Here is a 20,241-nt window from a genome sequence, read left to right as displayed (position 1 = left end):
AAATTCTTTGAAAAGCTTTGCATGCATTTAAGGTATTGCTGTCATTATTTAATCAAGTTCAGTTATTCTTTACTTAATGTATCCTGAGAGAGCAAGACAAGGAATTTGGAGCTGTCAGTGGCTCAAAGTCTCCTTAACTCTGAAATGGAAATTTACTGCAATATAAAGGGGAGCACTAGCTGCATAATGTAACCGAGTAGTTGCATTTTAAATGTGGGCAGCAGACCCAGTTGCTACTACAAAATAGGTTGTTTATTACTAGAAATTACACATGGAGATTAAAGTTGCAATAAAAAAGGCTTGCACTGTATTTTTTAATTACATGGCAGGAATTGTTTATGTGGAATAACAGGGGTTACCATTGACACTATTTAAAGACTAAAATAAAGGAACAATAGAGGGAAATGCAGTGACACATGAAGCAACCTGATCGCCCAACAGCATTAAATAAATGCAAACATCATAATCAGGAAAAGCAGAACTTTAGGCTATGATGTTTGTTTAACAAGTCCTCTGTGATTCAGGAAGAGCTTCTAATGTGTTTTACAGGTAGAAGGAGACATGAGATGAAAGTGTTGAAGGTTGAAATATCCAGCTTAGTTCTCCCAACATTTACTTTATTTTTCTGTTCTCATTTTTAATATTGTTTCAGGAATTCATTCATCTCTAGATTTTTTTCCCCATTATATAATTCCTCTCCCCTGTTGTGTCACAGACTTTAATTTTGAAGTTCAAAGATACTGGCTGCACAAATGGTTATTTGTGTGCACACAGATTGTGAACATGAATTAGGTCAGCTGGAATGTGGTCTTTAATTGTGATACTCCGTGTGCATTTTTTGGATCGCAAGTTCCAAACCCACACTTCCCAAAGACAAAAGAATCATGGGCAAGAAGAAAAGTGGGGCAGTAGGGCAGATGCCACTAATAAACAATAGGAGAATGCATCACACTCAGCATTGACTGTGCTTACAGCAAAATAGATCATTTTCCCATCATCTGGAAAAGGATGAATTTGTGTGGATCTGACTTGGTTTGTCTTTGGCTACACTGCTTAGACTGCACCTTATTTGGTTTCTGCTTTTATTGGCAAACTTAATTTTCACAGGGAAATAGTGTTAGTGTGTTCATTCTCTAATTGGTTTTGCCTCATTGCTTATATTTATATTTCTTTGTTTTCGGAGGTTAACTTTTAAGAAATCCAGTTGAAACTGGGCTTTTTTCCCTGTTCAGTATTTTTCTAACTTTGTGGCAAGCTTTCTATTAAATTAACTTGGGATCAAATCCAGAAGTCCTTCTTTAGATAAACTTCACACTGAGTTCACCAAAGATTTTTGCTTGAAAGAAGACTAAGTAGATTAGGATCAGGTCCCTGCCTCACTGTTCAATTTCATGTCCAGAATGTCAGTTCTGTTACCTTTTTACTGGCAGTCTTCTGTCAAGTAGTGTTGAGATTCTGTGGATTAATGACTCAAGTCAGAGAACAAAGCTTGTTACTATGAAGAAAACATATAGGCTCACATTTTCCAGATTATTTAAGGTTTGTTATTGCTAATCTGAAACTGCAAGAAGGGGGAGAGTTGGATTAAATGGAACAGGCTGCAAGAGTCTAAAACAGCATTCATGTTTTCATGTTTCAGACGAGTACCGTAAATTGTGCACAGTAGCTGCTATGCTGCCAGCAAGACCTCATGACCTTCCTCCGGCCCGTCCTGACATCATCCCTCCACCACGCATTCCTGATGTTTACCCTCCTCCACATCCAGAAATCATCTATCCATCTCGGGCTCCACCACCTCATCGTAAGAGAGAAAGAAATAACCTCTCCTTGCACCGTGTGCATTTAGCTTCTTTAGAAACATGCATTTCTCAGGAGCGGTGTGCTCCCTTCAGCTGTTGGTGTCTTTTACTTACTTTGTGTGGACATGGAGTCTCTGGATATCCTTTTAATCAGAGCCTGCTTACCATGTACCTTATGGCAAGATACCTGTCTCATTAGTAGTGTTTTCCCTGTTAAGATAGGTTTCAAAAATCACATTCTCATTGTGTGTACTGTGGCTCATGTATTGTAGTAGTTACATTACTGTTATTTTAAGGCCGTTGTGAGCTTTGCTGCATGTCAGCACTGTGTAGTACGAGTAGCTCTTTGACTAGGTTGTGAAAGATACACATTAAAGAGCTTGTCTGACAGAAAGCAACTTCTTTCAGGTTGTTTTCCTCACTTGCACTTGGCCAGGTAGGAAATGTACTGATAAAAATACTGCTCTGCTGGATACTGAGTGACCCAGTGTGCAGAAAGAACTATTTTAGTGCTACGCATGGATGGGCTCATTTTCTCTAGAGTAAGAAGGAAGCCAGAGCAGACTACCAATGCAGAGCAACATACCAATATAATACCATCCTTTTCTGTCCCTTGCTCAGAGAATTACTACATGCCCATGTAGTCTGGAGTAGGCATGTGCCACCTGAAACTGTTTGGCATAGCCACACACTCTTTTGCAAGTAAACAGAAGCTGATTTTGCCCATGCTCTGTGCAGATGCAAGCAGTCTCTGCTTGCACTGGCACCAGCTGAAACTATTTAGTCTTGGTTCAGCACCAAGCTGAGCTAATAAGCCTAAGAGACAAAGTATTTTAGCTCAGGCTGACACAGCACTGACGTAGCTGCACAGCTTCTGGTCAGCTGGGAGTAGGGACAGAGCCAGCTCATGCCTGCCTGCCAAAGACAGTATAGGCGTATTCCCAGGGTTATCCCTGCCCTCCTCACTGCTATCTATCTGGGAAGGCTAAAATAATGAACTGGTCTGCCTGCTCTATGCTAGTCTTAGGCTTTTAGTAGAGTCCCTGCAGTGCCACACACCCACTTTACCTCTAAGTATGAACAGACATGGTCCTCTTTGGCAGGACAAAAGATGAAAACAGAATCAGACTTGCCACAATGAAAATTTCTGTGGTTGTTAGCTGTTTTCAAACAAATCTCTTAAGAGTCAAAGGGCCATTTTCTCTCTCCCATTTTACTATGTAATTCACATCACGATTGAAGGTAAATGTTGACTTTTAATGGAAAATCCTGCTGAAGTTGTAGATGATCAGAAGCTATTTTGATGAACTATTAAAATATTTTTCCAACTGTTGTTATTTCAGCGATCTTGCCGGTGAACTTAACTGACTATTGCCAAACATTCCGGCATCTCTGCCGTAATGGACGTTGTATTCCCACTCCTGGGAGCTACCGCTGCGAGTGCAACAAAGGATTCCAACTGCATGGTAGAGAGGAATGCATTGGTATGTGGGTTTCTGCTGTAAATCACAGGGGGGAATTTCATTTTGGAGAAAAAAACATTCTTCTCTACACAATGTAACAACTGAGTTCTTAAATAGAAGAGCCCCGCCTCAAAAAAAAAACCAGAAAACAGACTTGAAAGAGCTAATTGATCTCAATGGCAAACTTAATTTTACAACAATTTTGCCTTTAAAACAGTATTTAACAAAGCTTGTAATAAAATTATACAGAAGCAAGGATTTCTTATTTTACAAACTCGTGACTATAATGTGTTTATTAGTGATTGAAAATGATCTCTTTAAAATGCTACTAGCTTTTTGAGTATGCAGTGACCTATTGTTAAAAAAATCATAAACTTAGGCTTACTAAGATTTACAAGTCCTCTTTCAGCTCAGGACTAGTATCTTGTTGGGTTCTTGAGACCTTTAAGTTTGGAAGTCAGCAAGATCTCAATGATAGAAGCAAAGATTAGCTGTCTCTTAGATGCAAGATTTTGGTTCTGTCAAAATCTTCAGTGAAGCTGGGAATGTGGAAATGTGGGATTAAGGCCTCTACTTTTCACACATGCAATATCTTATCTTACTGAAAATTCATTTTTCCCAGCTCTTGCTTGTCTTAGAACATGGGATCTTTTTTTCTGGGCTCTCAGTGGTGTCCCCTTTCAGATTGAAGGCCACTATTTCTCCAAGTACAAAATGGTAAAATACCCCTGCATGTAAAAGTAACTTCTAGCCAGTGTCGCAATAAGATTATACTGTCTATATTCCACAGATATTGATGAATGTGAAAGGAATCCATGCATTGGTGGAGACTGTGTGAACACCCAGGGATCCTACATCTGCCAGTGTCGTATTGGCTATCAGAGCACAGCGACCAGGACAGAGTGCCGAGGTAATGGTCATGCAGCCACCTCTGCTGTCGTGTACACATCAGGAGGGAAAATGGTTTTCAAGCAAAATTTAACAGATGGGTCAAATATGAGAGTTTAAAAAAAATAAAATCGGATATGGCAGTAAAAATTACTAACCTGCTGGAGCTGGCTGTTCACAGAGTGGGTTACGAGAAAAGGCATTTTGTCTTGTGCTAAAAGGATCTTGGCACTATTTATGGCTTTGAAGTAGAAGAGACATATTTTATTTAATTTTTTTTTTTAATATTAAGACACTGTTTTCTTTTGCTACTTGAAGATCTCAAGGATAATTAAACATCCCTTCTTTGGAGAAACCCTATATGTATAAAAGACTAAGGAAGCTGGGGGGGAAGATAAGTCTTCCAGTGGGTAAATATAAGATTACACTGCCCATGTGTTGCCTCTGCTCACTGCCAGAGAAAGAACTAAACGTAATTTACAGCACTGAAAAGTTAGATGTGGAAAAGTAGTGAGTGGAGCACTGGGAAAGTCTAGATGAGGCAGCTGTAGAATCCTCGTTATAGTTATTTTGATGATCAGACTGAGCAGTAGTCCTGATGGTCTGCATCCTGTCTTCCTACGGGAGTGGGACCACATAACTCCTCAGCAGTCAACCAACCCTCTGTCAGGGTTTTGTCACTGCCAAATTGTTCTGGGTAGAAATTTGACTGTAAAGGTGGATGGATGCAGTCCTTTATCATTAAGTCATAATGAGAGATTTCTGGCAGAAGAATGAATGACTGCTTTGATATTCCATAAAAAATGAAGCATCCAAATGAAACAGGGTGTTTGAATGCTCAGAGTCACAGATTATATTTGTATTTTGCTTCCTGGACTGAGTGCAGGGTGCAGAGCATGCACTCAGTGTGAAGCAGAGAGTTTCTATAAAGCTAGAAGAAAGTTATCTATATTAGTGTGCATTTCTTTTCTTCCTTTTGTGAATCAGAAAGGTGGTGGTGGTGCAGAAGCTCACTCTCCAGTCCAGGAGGACACGCAGAGCCAGCACCACTGCTGCATGTTGCTGGGGAGTATTTGACCTAATTGCTGCCAAGCAGCCGTGTTGCAGGAGCATCTCCATAGTTCAGCTGACTGGTGGTGAGGGAGTGCTGAGGGGAGTCTCAGCCGTGATGAATTTACTCATGAGTCATTTTTGTCACACGCTTTTAATTTGACTGATTCATTACACAAACACATGGTTGTCAGAAGCCCAGTAGCTTAATGGCATTGAAGTGTGGTCACTTAGCAGTTCCTTTGCAGTCTATGGGAACTGTGCTTGCTTGACAGCCAGAGCAGAAAATGCTGTGATGTGCAGAATCTTGGTTTTCTAAAGGAATTTGTAGGACCAGTGTAGGAAAAAGAAAAAGGCTAGTGGGGTGCATTTGGCAAAATGTACATATAGCACTGGTGCCTGCCAAAATCAGCATTTGCTGTAGAATTATTTCTCATGACTACTTTGGATGTTTAGATTTTAATTTTTTGCATGCACAAATGTGTCTGTGCTGATGTGCTTTTGGAGATGTATTCCTTACGTCTGCTCTTGAAAAACAGTCTCCATAATGACCAGATGTTTATGTATTCCTTCCTCTGAGGTTCCAGGGGAGGGTTTTTTCTCCATGATGACTCTGATTGGTGACCGATTAAACATTGCAGTCTGTATTGCAAGCTACTGATTCATCCATTATTAGGATCCCTTATAATTCTAGTAGGAGATTGGCTGAATGAATATCTTAATTGGAGACATAGGTGAATAAAGTCACGTTGTGATTAATGATCTGAACAAAAAATGCTTCTCAATTGCAGAAGAGAGGATATGAAATGGACCTCAAAAAAAGGTGAAATTTCCTAATGATTAGCTATGAATGTGTGGGAGTCAAAGCTTTAATAGCTAAGTGCTTACTATAATCTACCCAACATTTTTGACAAGAGAAGGTCAGGTCTTACTGGGAGTTGACAGCAATTTTGGCTATTTCAGTGAGAGAGGGACTTTGATTTTTTGCTAGTTTCTCTGAGGAGAAAAAAAAATGGTGATGTTATTTCATTTGAAAATTAGAAATGTGTCAGATTAGTTCTGGGGCTCTGCTCAGCTGTGAGTATGAACAATGCGATTCAGTATCAATTTTCAACACATTAGGATGGCATCAGGTGCATTAAAATACAAAACCTAATGAGCTCTAAACATTAAAAGGCCAGAAGAATCTTGAGATGCTGTGGCATTTCTGCCTGTCCTAAGGAAGAAAGCTGGTGGAGTAGCTGAAGCCAGACATGGGTGCAACCAAGGGCCAGCAAAGTGGGCGGAAAAGGGGCTGAGCAGAGAGGAAAATCACGTTTATGCATTGCTGATTGATGATGCTTGTTTATCAAATGAGGTTTATCAAGCCTGTACACTTCTGTGGAAGTGGAGGGCTGCAAGCTGCCGCTGCAGTGCATGGTCACTGAGCAGCTCGTGCCTCTGCTGGCCTGTTTGCTTGCTTGCAAAACAGTGATTTTCAAGGCTTTCTTAGGCTCTTCACAGAACTGCCACACTGCTAAGAAGGCAAGTATAGGTTCACAATTTTGACAGGTATCAGTTCCCCTGGCATAAGTGTCCAGAGAGGAGGGGCATTTGGGAGGACACCCTGTGCTCCACTCCTTCCTGAAGTGCAGCGATGCATTTCTACGGAGAGGGCTTGGGCAAGGGCACCCCCAGGGTACTGGGAAGCATGGGTGCATGATAGATAGGTCTGCATGGGCTGCTGTGTTCTCCCTGAGCAGAGTGCCCTGTGTGCAGGAATCTCTGGGAGATGGTCCAGGCCTTGATTGAGAATACTGAGCAATCTGAAAAATGTCTAGACAGTCTGTCTCAGCATCTCCTCTCCCTCCTTTGGAGGAGAGGGAGAGCTGCCAGCCTCGTGTGATATCACTATTCAGGTCCTCCAAAGCACTTGCCAAGCACCTCCTGCAGAGAGAGGGAAATGAGGATCTGATGTTTCAAATACAAAGTAAGCAGGAGACATTCTTCTGAGGTGGGAAAGTCTTGAACTTTCCTGTTATCTTACAAAGCAGCAGCAAAAGACAAGCTTTCCCCATCTTTCCCTAAGTAGTTAGGTACTGTTAAATTTTAAAGTTCAGTAAAAATATTTTAACGATGAGCAAAAATGAAAAAAAAGGCCAAAAATTGTGATTCTTGTTTGAGAAAGCTGCAGGGTAATGTTCACTGAAATTCTTTCACAGCAACTTGAAATTTCAAGCTGACGAACATTTTCCACCCCCATAAAGTTCCGTTATGGAACTCAAATCCTTTCTCAGGTGAATACAATTTCCATGTAGGTTTAAAAACCTAGGGGAAGGGGAAATGGGAAAAATTCCTCTTGAGTATAAAAAAGAATCCCCCAAAATGTTATTTTTCTTTCTGTTTGGCTTTCAGACATCGATGAATGTTTACAGAATGGTCGTATCTGTAATAATGGACGATGCATAAATACAGATGGCAGTTTTCACTGTGTGTGTAATGCTGGCTTTCAAGTGGCAGTTGATGGGAAAAACTGTGAAGGTAAGACTTTTCTCAAGTTATTCCATATCAGTAATTACAGTTGCAAGAGGTTATTCACATCCATGAAAAAGAAAAGGACCCCTGGTGGGGGGAAGGGAAGGAACAAGGAGTCAGATTTCCAAATACCTTTTGCTGTATCTGGGAGGGCAAGTAAAATGTCTTTTGCAGCCAGTTCTGGAGCCTTGGCTTGGCAATCCTCAACAGGATGTCTGTCCAGCAGGAGAAATAGCACATACCACTATCACAAAATGCAGTTTCTTTGATGGGAGTGGTACATTTTGAAACATAGCACAAGTCACATGCTGCCTGATTTTACTGTGTAACAGCATGCTTTATGGGATCTTACTGGGTGACTAGCAATGTGGTTTATGTAGATGCAGGCTGGTCTGACCTATAAAAACTGTTTTAACAAAAATTTGTAAACATAATTGATGTGTTCCTACCTCCCAGACCTTTAGTAAAGAGGAAAAAAAGAAGAATGTTCTTTATCATGCTTCCCAAGGTCCTTGGGAGGGTTCCCAATGATCTATTCATACGTTAAAAGAATTTCAAGCACTGTTCTTAGAAACATTTTTGGCAGAATATTATCTCAGTGATTCAGCTCAAAGACTTAATGCCAAAATTCCTGGTTGGGATAGATACACGTTTTTTTTTTTTAATCATAAATTATTTTTGTCTGACTTAGCCTGTAAGTAAAAAGAAAACACACTATGTCTAGAAGTGTAATTTCTGTCCAAGACAGCTGCGGTATTAAGGAAAATAGCACGATTCTGAATATATTGTAATGTCATTATGATCCAGTGATTTTATGTGCTAGTAGTGATTCTGTTAATCCTTGGTAGAGACAGACATTTTAAGACTGTTTTTCCTGACTCTTTTTTAGATACAATTTAGCACCATAAGCTGCTTTTAAAATATCTTATTATGGAAGTACATTGACTAAATAGATTTGGAAATTAGACTATTCAAGAAAAAACCCTCTATTCTGATTTCTTCCTTTCCCACCAAATACCATGTGCTAATAGTAATAAAAACCAGGACATCGGCAGTCTGGTAAAACATTTTTAATTCCATTGCATGTGCTGCCAGAATGTCTGTTGCATCCACTTATGAAACAGTTTCATCTCTGGCATTGTAATGCATTGAGCTGTGTGCACACACACTAATCAGTAAAGACCATGGCATTGTGCCATACCTTAATGTAACTGTGTGTAGTTCTTCAGATGAAACTGGTAAATACCACTGATTTTTTTTTGGATGTAACATCCAAAACTGATTTCATCTGCGCCAGGACAAAGTAAAGACTGAGAGGATATAAAAGCTTACTCAAATCAAGCACAGAAATCTCTACTTGCCTTTTTTTTTTTTTCTTTTTTTTCTTTCCTGTTGTGTGAATAACTGTGCAGGGTTCAGAATAACAGTGTCTGAGACCTCCAACTTTTCCTATTTGAATCCTTCATGCTATCCCATTTGGTCAGAGGAAGAATAATGCTTTTATGAAGCTATTATTAGGAAGTACCCTTCTGTATGGCCTGTCATGCTGAATGCAGGAAAGGGGCAGGTTTTATTTTAAATGGAAGTTGAGGATGGCAGTGCCCACAGAATTCATGCATAAGCACAGTGCTGGGAATTCTCCCATACCATATATCTTAGACTTGTCCAGTGGAGGTTACAAAAGTTTTCACTCCAAACCCAAATGTACACTCCTCCCCTTTCAGGTCTTCTTAGTAACATAAAATTGTATTTACATTCTAAACAGGAGGCTGCTTCTAACCCAGCTTCTATTTAGATTAAGATTCCAAATCCTCTTTAATTGCATCCTTTCTCACTTCTTGATGGCTTTTACCAACTGGAAGTTCTTAAGCTGTCCAGTTTCTCATCTGTTTTTTATTCTCTTTGCTTTCTTTGGATTCATTCCTTTTTATGTTAATGATTCATTTTGAAAAATGGAGTCACTGCTTTGACACATCCTCTAGGACAGTTCAGTATATCCCATCATATGTTTCTGATTATCATTATACCTCTGACAACTAAGAAAAAACTTAAGGTTTATCTTTTGGATATGACTAGTAAGAGTTCTTATGCATAAACATTATGAGCATTCTGTGTATCGTGTACATTTTCAGATATGGATGAATGCAGCATCAGGAACATTTGCCTCAATGGGATGTGCATCAATGAAGATGGCAGCTTTAAGTGCATTTGTAAACCAGGCTTCCAGCTAGCATCTGATGGACGCTATTGCACAGGTGAGCACAATAAATTTTGGGTTCCCGAAACTTGTGAGTCCTGTCTCTCTGGGTAGCTTCAGGAATAAACTTATTTCCTTACAGTGATCCTTGGGAACAAGATGTACTGAGCAGAGTTCTCAGCAGAGATGCTTTTTTAATCAGCTGGAATTCCTTGTCTTTGTGCAAGACAGTACTCAGTCTTCTCCACATTGTTGAGCAACCACCCTAACCAGCCAGTGGGAAATATTGTTTGAACAAGGACTGCATGATCTGACCTAGTCAAAATCCTTTTTCTTTTTGCAAATCGTGTCTTTTGCAGATTGGTTCAAGCATATCTAACATTTTGTATTTGGCCTTTGAAAGTGCTCTGCTTTTGGCCACCCAAACATCCTGGCTCATTGCCTTCTTTGGGCTTTTCTCCCGTTCCTGTCTGGGTGCTCCTAGTCAATGCAGCATCTCTGAGGAGTGCCCAGCACTCCGTGTGACCAAGATGCAGACATGAGCACCACAGCAAGATTGCCTTTTCCATCTGGTGCACTAGCTCAGCAATACCCCCTGTGGGAGACACTGCAGCCTCCTGGTTGCTAGTTATTTACTTTTGTCATTAGAGTTTTGTTCAGTCCCATCAGGAACTGGAAATTTTGGGTATATAAATCTTCATGTTTCCACAGGTTTTACAGGCACAAAGCAAAAGTTCAAAACAAAGAATAAACAAGAATAAACAAGGGCCAAGTTACTTACAGTTTTTCTTTCAAAAAATTCAAAATCTTTTAACTCTTTGAATCAAGGCAGAAAAAGTGCTTCATTACACTTTGGCAAATTTAAAAAAATGTCACATTGCAGCATCTTGTGGACCAGTAGCAAAAGTAAATGTTTGAATAACTTGGTTTTGAGAGTTAGTGATGTGAACGGTGAATTAATTTGGATCCTTGTGTTTATTGAACACTGTACCAGTCCAAAACAGACTTTAGATCAAAATCAGGACAACAAATTGTGTAAAACATCTGAAACATCTCTTGAATGTGATGACTCTTGCACTAGGTATGCAGGAGAGTGCTACCCAGCCTTCAGGTAGGGGAATCAGGTAACTCTAATGAGATGATCCTGTTCTGGCTTTGTAAAAGGGTTGCTTTAGTTGGGATGTGCTTTATTTTCTCAAAAGAGCCATTGTGCATTACCATACAAGTGTCTCCTTAGCCTAACAACTGCCAGCTGTGTTGGCTGCAGCCTTCACACACTTAGGGCAATCACATTTATTTCCATTCTTACCTGTTTTCCATGTGGGATGTGTGTGCTTTGCCAAAGCTGATTTTCCAGCTGGTCTGTGTGTGGGATGTCAGTAAGACTTCAATGCCCATCAGGCCATGGCACATCAGCCAGTTGTGTTCCCACAGATCCCTGGCTGTTCTCTGTGTCATTAGCAGGGATGTGACTCATGGATGCAAGCTCAGCCCAGCCCAAATACTTGTCTTGATTTTTGCCTTGAATATATATATATATTTATTTATTTAATTTTATTTTTTTTATTACATCAGTCTGTGCCAGTCTGAAAGGCCACCCAAGAAGATTACGGATTACTTAAAACACAATGATGTTCAGTCTTACAGCCTCTGTTATGTGCCTCCTGGCTAAACAGGAGTATGGATATAGTCAAAAAGGGGTTTCTGGCCGTAGAGAAATGTTACTTCTCTGCATCAAAGGAGGAATATTTGAAAATTGTCCAAAGTTGCAGAGAACTCAACTGATTCCTACTGAAAATTGGAACAAATCTTATAGTAAAAAGAAGAATTTCTCCCACTGCTTTTCAGCACTTACCATAAGCCTTGTTCTTTATGAATGAGCATGCAAACATTTATTACATGTTAGAATTGTTACTGGGACAAAATCAAACCAGATTTTGAAACCTGGACACCCAAATTACACCTTTTATCCTCTTCATATTTGTCTCGTTTCTTCCATTTGCCCAAAGTATCATGAAACAATTCCCAGGTCTTCAGTGGCTAGAGGAGCACAGCTCTCCAGTCGTGTTACTAAAATTTTAAAAGTTTCATCTTTAATAATGTCTTTTCCTGTGTATTTTTGATGTTTGTCCTTATTGAGTCCTTTCTGTACATGCCGAATGTGCAAAGTAAATAACTGGTGTCCTACAGAACTGCAAGTCTTTGAAACACTCATTATTGACACTGCATATCCTGAATTTGTTTGTCAAGTGCATACATTAAAATCTGACACCAGCTAAAACTCTAAGGTCACGCTTGGGTGTGCAGGGAATTCTTGTGCACGTTGGGAATATGTGTATGCACAAACTGACATTTCTGCAGCAAATTGGCTTCCTGCCTGAGCAATTTTGATAGGGAATTGAACATGTGTTCTTGCCAAACTAGGGGATCTACAAAGGAATGGAAGAGTGCAACTCATTGCTTCTGTAACCATCTCATTTGATGCACTGTAAGCTGAGTTTTCAGCTAGTAAGAAAGGCTTCTAACCCAAAGATGGGGATAATGTAATTAACACTTAGTTCCATAAAATTGGAATTTAAGTATAAGTACAGGGCATATGCTCGGCTGTCTGGTAAAAAATTCCACTTAGACTTTCTGAAATAACATGCCAGAAAAGAATGTTACACCATAGCCTTGTATATTCCCTGAAATACAAGACATGCTGAATTTATTCACCATTAGCTGCTTTCGATGATGATTTGCTTGATTTTTCAGAAATACTGGGCAGGCAGAAGTTTGAAGTATTATTTCTGTTCCATACATTGTTTCATCTTTAGATCAAACAGGAATGCCCTGAATTGAAAGCCATTGCAAGGCAATTGAAAATGGTAGTTTAGTAGTCTGAGTAAATTTTTCCTGGTTAAAATTGGAGGACTTTGTGTACCCAGCTAGCACTGCTAAGCAAGCTAAACAGAAAAGGCAAAACTCATTGAACATGGAGAACAAATCCATTAGTTGGTTTTCCAGAACCAAGCTGAGTATATTTTAAGTTGTCCAAATGGTGACTTTTACCACAGAAGACAGCGGAGTGTTCTCAAGGTTAGAAATTTGGACTTTATGCCTGTGTGGAAAGTTGATTAACTCCATGGAATCTCAGCCCTGGTAGAAGCAGAGGCTTTTTACACATCTTTACAGGAACCAGGCTTCCAGCTGATTTGCACCATTTTAAGTGACCCACTTTACCTTTCCAAAAAATGTCTGCAGCAGTATTTCCAACACATTTCTAAATTGGTGCAAAAGAAAAAAGATGGCACATGTCACCCTTTACTAGCTTACAAAATCTTTTTTTGAAAATGAACTACAGGAAACGGGAAAGAAGTAATTTTGCCTCTCTGTTTCTATAAATAACCTTAAAAAAAACCAACTTTCCTTTTTTTTTAAAGCTTGTAGGAGAATCTGTCATAGGAGTTCAGTGTTGTCTACCAAAATAACTGTCTACAACATTAAATAATAAGGGCTCATTTTGAATCCCAACTCCATTTTTATCTCCACTGAGTAAGGACTAAATTTAAAAGTGGCAAAAGCATTTAAGATTTGTCTGAAACAGAACAAAAGATTGCAGGATGAAGTAGAAATGAATTGAGCCCATGTACTTAAATATAGCTTTTATTTTAAAATGCAGTTTGAAAAAGGAATCTTGGATCATACAAGCCGTGTTTTATGCCAAACAACACAAACTAAGTAAAACACAGAGGTGTTTCACTCTCAATTTGCCCTTTTAAGGTCAGAAAAAAGGAAATTGTCACACACACTGTCTCTTGTATATAGTATGGAGAATTGTTATGAAGTGATTATTTTATAAAGGTTATACATACTTCCAAACAATATTTTAAACACTCCTTTTATCACTTCTAAAATGATGATACGCTCTCTGCATCTAGAGAATGATCTTACTATTAGCAGGGTACACAGCCTATGTAGTTTTTTTACTAATTTAACATCCCTTTGTGATAGTCTAATATTATAAGGCTTCATTCCTGTATTTCATTGCTATGGGCCTTATTGTTCAACATGCCAGTGTTGGGCAAAGGTGGTGGCTTGTGCTGGGCAATTACTCAGGGCTCAAATCATTAACAAATTCCTTTCAAGGCTGGAGTGCAGTCTGTTCATTTAAAGTTTATAAAATGGGCTGTAATGAGCATCCAGTAGGAAAACCCAATTGTCATGCAGATCACCAGAGGGACAGGGACTGTGGGCAGCGACTGACTGGGGAGATTCAGATGTGCTTCCAGAAACTGAGCCCAGAGCAGGAGGAAAGGAAATTCTTTGGTGGCCCTGTGAAGGCACCTTGTGGGGAGGTAAAAGATTCAATTTGCTGTTTGGACTGATCTCTTACAGCATGAACTGTTAATACGCAAAGGGAACGTCCTGTTATATACTACATGAGTCCTTTGTTTTAGCAGCCATCGTTTCTTCCTTCCTCCAATTATGATTTTGCCTGAATGACCCTTAAATCAGAACATGTACCTCTTGGGAACAAGCTAGGGAAATATAGCCCCTTTTATTCTCCAAGGAGAGCAAAATCGTTTTGTTCTGTTTATTTCTCCTGAATTTGGCATTTTCTTATTCTGTTTCAAAGAACGAATTCATCACTATTGCTAACAAAATCTTTACTTGAACTACTATCCATTTACCCTTGATATTTTTCTATAGGATACATTGAAAATAAGCTGCACAAATGCAAGTTTCAGCCAGGCATTGAACACTATGTAATTTAACTTCTAATAAAGCTCGTTCTGTTCTCCAACAGACATCAATGAGTGTGAGACAGATGGAATATGCATGAACGGGCGCTGTGTGAACACTGATGGCTCTTTCAGATGTGAATGCTTCCCTGGCCTTGCAGTAGGACTGGATGGACGTGTCTGTGTTGGTAAGACAAACTTAATGGAGTCACAATCAACCAAGGTTAAGGCATCAATGCTAGACTGATGGACAGATCAAGTCTGAATGTAGAATTTAACATTTTTTCATGGAATGGTGGGTCGTAGTTATAGTGGATACTAACAGCTCTGGGATGCTTGCTGTAATAGCCCATTTTGCTCTGTTTTCATTTCGTTTTTATTTAAAGAGAAAAAAAGTGTGGGTCAAATCACAAGGTCAGGTAGACTATACAGACTAGAGGTAACTAGTGCTGTATCAGTTCTGAGTAGGTGAGAATTTGCCCTGTTTCTGTCAATGTAAAACTCTACATTTGTCACTAAGCTCAGAGATTTAATTACTGTCACCTCTTTTTAACGTGGGATGTACCCAATTTTCTGCCTGTTTCTGTACAAGCTCAGTGTTTGATTATAAAATGCTAATGTGCCTGACAGCCATTTGTGGGCCAGTTCTTAAATAAAGAGAAAAATCACCCCTGGATCTGAAAACATAAACATATGAAGTCTTATGTACTGGAATAGCATTAATGACTTTTTCTTGGGTTTTTACAAGCAGAGAAAGAGCAAAGGCTTTGTCCATTTTCCCCATAGCTTCTCACTAGTTCAAGGTTAAGAACTGATTGTTTGCCTAGTAGTTCACTAATGCATGTTAAGTCAGTAAATGCAGTAACACTTTGTATGCCTGAGTTCTTGGGAGCATGAGGAAGAAGAATTTCCTGTCCCAAGTAGTGGGGGGTGGGGGTGGGGTATAGGTGGCTGAAAAGCAGAGGGAAATAGTGAAAGATCCATTGTTTTGACAGCTATTTCATGGTGTTTATGACACCCGAGCTGCATTTAATACTTGTCATAATTGATGGCAGGATAGTTGGCTATGGCAGGATTAAGAGAGATTTCTTCCCTCAGATACACATATGCGGAGCACATGCTATGGTGGCTACAAGAGAGGCCAATGTGTGAGACCATTAACGGGTGCAGTTACAAAGTCAGAGTGCTGCTGTGCCAGCACTGACTATGCCTTTGGAGAGCCTTGCCAGCCCTGCCCAGCACAAAATTCAGGTATGCCATGTTCACTGGTAAATCTTCTAATTTACCATTTCTGTTGATAAACTGTTTTTGGAAAAGTAGAAGAAAGTTTTTTATTAACGTTGCAACTTAAATCAGGAGATTAAATTGTTGTATAGCGTGTTACATACTTTGAACAGTCTTCTGTTTTGTATGTTTTAAGGCTACGGGAGATATTTTTTTAAAGCAACAGTAAATTACAATGTCTGGGTCCGGATTTGTTATGCACATTAAAAACAAACAGGACATTTTTAGGCAACAAACCGTATTTTGGTAGATATAGATAACAAAAAATATAATTTTTAACTCAAGTTAGTAATGGAAAAAACTTGATTAATTCATAGATTCAAATTCTTATGTACACCTGCCAATCAGATGTTTGCTGCATGACTCCTATATCCTTCAAGTGATCTGAAGCAGTTTATTCAGTACCTCACCTTTGGGTAGTCAATGCACAAACAAATGTCCAGTTCAGTTTCTTGCGAATACTTGAGTCTGTCACTGAAATCCCCCCCAAGTGAAGTTGTCTGGGACATAACTTCTCTCTGGCAAGAAAGCACTCCTAACCATTCCAGTGGGCAGAAGTGTTTTAGGAAAACACTTCTTCCAACAAGACTCAGCTGACACAGTCCTTGCCTTGAAGCCAGTAAATTAAAGGACCTTGCTTTCATGGAGGTGACTGACTGCAGGGAGCTGGTTTGAAACCTCAATTGGTCAAGTGTTTCTTGTCACTCAGCAAATTTGTTGTTGCATATAAAGAAAGTGTGCCATTTGGTATGTAGTTCCAAGGCGTGTCATATTACCATGGTATTGGCTTTGTAGGCAAAAATAATTCTAGATTTATTTTTCAAATCTGTTTTTTACGATAGCTTTCTGAAAGCATTAGGGAGACAAAACCAGTTGGAACAAATTAGGCTGGTAGGGCTGATGTGAGCTCTTCAGCAGGAACTTGCTGATGACCATTTTATAACTTGGTGTGTTGTTTAGAATAGCAAAACACCAAGGACGTGTTAGCAAAATAGAAAAGAGCTTTTCCAGCAGCCTCTGGTGATGTTAGTGGGCCTTTCTTATTGTACAGTAGAGTAGAAATCTTCTACAAATACTGGACTCTGTATCATTGACTTCAGTGTTATGTTTGATTTACTTTATTGGAACATTTACGTATGTGTAAGCTATTTTTCCTGTGTTGTTTTCCTCACCTCTTCAATTGTCAAAAAAAGGCTGTCTCATGTAGGGTGAAGTGTGGCATTTCTTTGGGCTTTCAGTGGGGGAGGGAAGGAGAAGATTTCTTAGAGAAGCATTTTACCAGAGAGACTGAAAAATATTCCTGAAAGGAAGACCTCTGTGCTCCTCAGAAGCAATTTGCAGAAGTTCCTGCCATTCTAGACTAAATTTTGTTGATGCACATTCAGAGCAGGTCTGCTTTCACATGCAGTGACAGTGATTATTTGATTCAGGCCAGGGTACATATTAATTTGCTGGTTATGTTAATAGTGGGAGATGTGTTGCATGGGATTTTCTCAAAGAGAACACAGCTAATTCCATAAATATTTTTAATATTTATTAATTTTAGCAGTGTAAGTATTTTGGATGTTGTTATAGTGAAAATATATTGAAAAATGTTGACCTGTATGGCAATAATTAATGCTGAGCTGGCTCTCAGTTTGTGCTATTAATTGTCCTGAACTCAGAAGAAGAACTTGAACCCAGCAGTGAGACATTTGAGAAGCTTTGACACATATTTTAATTTTATTTTTTATAAGGATAAGATATCCTTGGTCTACTGTGAACTCATGAAGACACTTCTGCTAAATGGAGTTAAATACGGGGAAGATTTGTAGGAAAAAATGTTGTGTTTCCTGGTCTCTTTGAACATGCACCTTGAGCAAGGACTTGGACATACAAGTTCTGGAGAATCTTGCTGTGATTATGTTATGGTTCGTTTGTGTAGGAGGACCAGCATGAAGTTTATGTCTATTCTTAAATGCCACAGTTTGTCATGTGAAGTTTTTACTCATCCATCTTCATAAGCAGATTCAGACCCTGAATCTGCTAAAATGTTTCACGGGTTCAGAATACTGTGAGGTTATTAACATTTTCAGAAGAATTGGAAGGCATGTTAATAATCTTTCTAATAATTGCCATAGTGTAAATGGTGATGCTGAAAGCAATGAGCTAAGAAAGAATATTCCAATAAGTATTTTAATATTTTTTCCAGCTGAATATCAGGCTCTGTGCAGCAGTGGAACTGGCATGACTGCAGGAGGGAATGGTAAGATCACCTAATGTAATTCAAACTATAGCACTTTGGTCTGAAAGTGTTACCTTGATATCCTTAATTTGTTAGCCATGCTGGTGGGGATGGTGACAGAAGAGGATGGGAGAAAGGCTTAGGGTGAAATGAATGGAGCATGAAGTTTCAGGATCATGACATTTCACCTGTGGGGCCTCTGTTTTACATCTTGGAGTGTATGTAAGTGCCATTATAAAATAATGACAGATTTATGAGAAGTGTCGTCACCTACATGACTTTTTATGTAAATTATATTTGCATATTTCAGGTGAAATCATTCTGAAGAATAAACATATTGAACATTGAGCTTACTCATGTTTTCATCTGTCGAAATAGGCCAGAGTTTGTTTAACTACAAAGAAGAGGGAAATGATTACAATAAAAGCTTTGTAGTCATAGAACTGGGAAACTTCAAACTCTTAAGTCAGCCAGTGCTTACTAGTAGATTTGCTGGCAGTAGATAGGGAAAAGCACTCAGAAAGAAGGAATATTAATGCTTTGGCAAGTGATGCCATCTGGAAATGCTGTGAATCAGGAGATATGGGGAATATTAATACGTGGGCTTTTCTAAATCTAATCTGTTACCCCAGTTTAATATTCCAGTTCTTACCTACAGTTGAAAGTTTCCTAAGTGACCGTGGGCTAGAGATAAATGAATGTTAAAGAGATGTTTTTTTCTCTTGGATGTGAATATTTAGGTGTGAATTTCCTGGTCAGAACTATAATTATAAATATGGAGCAGCCAATGTTAATGATATTGAAACTGTCTTTTCCTAGTTTGGAGAATTAACCCCTACAAGCCCTCAACAACTGGCTCTGATGTTTGGGTTTCTTTACCTTTATGTAGATATTAATGAGTGCTTGTTGGATCCCGATCTCTGTCCAAATGGAAGGTGTGAGAATCTGCATGGAACATACAAATGTTATTGTGACCCTGGATATGAAGTAGACTCAACTGGGAAAAACTGCATTGGTATGAAATGTCTTATCCCTAAAGTATTTATAAAGAATCATCATATCCTTTTTCAAACTCTGTTGGCTAAACTATCCAAATCTATACTTCTAGTCTTTTCATAAGAGCAGAGGCTGCAGCCTTCTCTTGAACATGACTGGTCTGACCAGTGTACAGTATTCTGATGAAGTCTGACCAGTGCCTTGTGTAGTCGTGCCAGAAATTCTCCATTGCCCCATGGAATATCCTGCCTAAACTGATTCTAGAGTGGATTAGTCTTTTCTCAAATATGTGTTATACTGTGGGATCAAAGTCAACCTCTAATTGGGAGTTACATCCAGAGTTTTCTCACTAGCCTTCAGCTGATGAGTTCTGGTTTCTAGCATGTTATTGTTACTGGTCCCTAACTGCAAAGTTTTGAATGTTGGTGATTATATTTCATCTTACTTTTCTTGTTCATGTTGTCGAGATTAATTTAGCCTTGCCTGATTCTCTGTATTGGTAATAGCTTCCAGCTTAGTGTTGTCCACAGTTTCTGATTCCATTCATTTTTTACTTCTGCATTACAATGAATATTTTATAGGACCAGTCCCAAGACTGATCCTTGAAAGCATTTCTAATATCCTCACTTCATCATGATAATTCTCTTTTTTAATATATCCTACTGTAACCTCTTCTTCATCCAGCTCTGGAACCACCTTAAAATTCTTAAATTCCTTTCTATTATCTCCTGCTTACGTAGTAATTTTATTTGGGTTCTGTATTCTCTACTTAAACCTAAATAGCTTAAGTCATCTGTGTTATCCCAGCCTAAACTATCCATTATCTTTATTAAAAAAAAAAAAAGTTGATCTTTCTTAGATACAAATCACACTGTAATTCATCCCATTTTCCCATTTGCTTCTTTGGCTTTAATCATCCCTGTCCCATTCCAGTGTTCGCTTGTAGCTGATGGCATCTCTTCTCCCAGTCCATCTGTGAGTTTCCAGACGCTTCCCAGCCCACCCTGTTGCAGGCCACATCCATGCTCCATCACAGCTGTTTCCCATTCTCCCATAATGTTCCACCTGGCCCTCTCTCAATTTTTCTGAACTCCGGTGAAGC

At 39.1% G+C, this 20,241-nt stretch overlaps 1 protein-coding gene across 2 annotated transcripts in view; it reads left to right on the top strand.

The window, feature by feature from the left end:
• The window catches only part of FBN1 (fibrillin 1), a 145,090-nt gene that overhangs the window by 64,809 nt on the left and 60,040 nt on the right, over positions 1 to 20,241 (top strand). For both annotated transcript variants that reach the window (XR_004242873.1, XM_032123291.1), the window contains exons 11-19: positions 1,640 to 1,801; positions 3,143 to 3,283; positions 4,053 to 4,172; positions 7,595 to 7,720; positions 9,847 to 9,969; positions 14,701 to 14,823; positions 15,734 to 15,886; positions 18,111 to 18,164; positions 19,033 to 19,158. Coding sequence is in view for 1 of the 2 variants with exons in the window: in XM_032123291.1 (XP_031979182.1) it covers positions 1,640 to 1,801; positions 3,143 to 3,283; positions 4,053 to 4,172; positions 7,595 to 7,720; positions 9,847 to 9,969; positions 14,701 to 14,823; positions 15,734 to 15,886; positions 18,111 to 18,164; positions 19,033 to 19,158 (1,128 nt within the window). In the remaining variant the exon portion in view is untranslated. The remainder of the gene's footprint in view (positions 1 to 1,639; positions 1,802 to 3,142; positions 3,284 to 4,052; positions 4,173 to 7,594; positions 7,721 to 9,846; positions 9,970 to 14,700; positions 14,824 to 15,733; positions 15,887 to 18,110; positions 18,165 to 19,032; positions 19,159 to 20,241) is intronic.

Source organism: Corvus moneduloides, chromosome 13 (assembly GCF_009650955.1).
Source record: "Corvus moneduloides isolate bCorMon1 chromosome 13, bCorMon1.pri, whole genome shotgun sequence".
Classification (NCBI taxonomy): Eukaryota; Metazoa; Chordata; class Aves; order Passeriformes; family Corvidae; genus Corvus; species Corvus moneduloides.
This window is presented reverse-complemented; position numbering and strand designations above follow the sequence as displayed.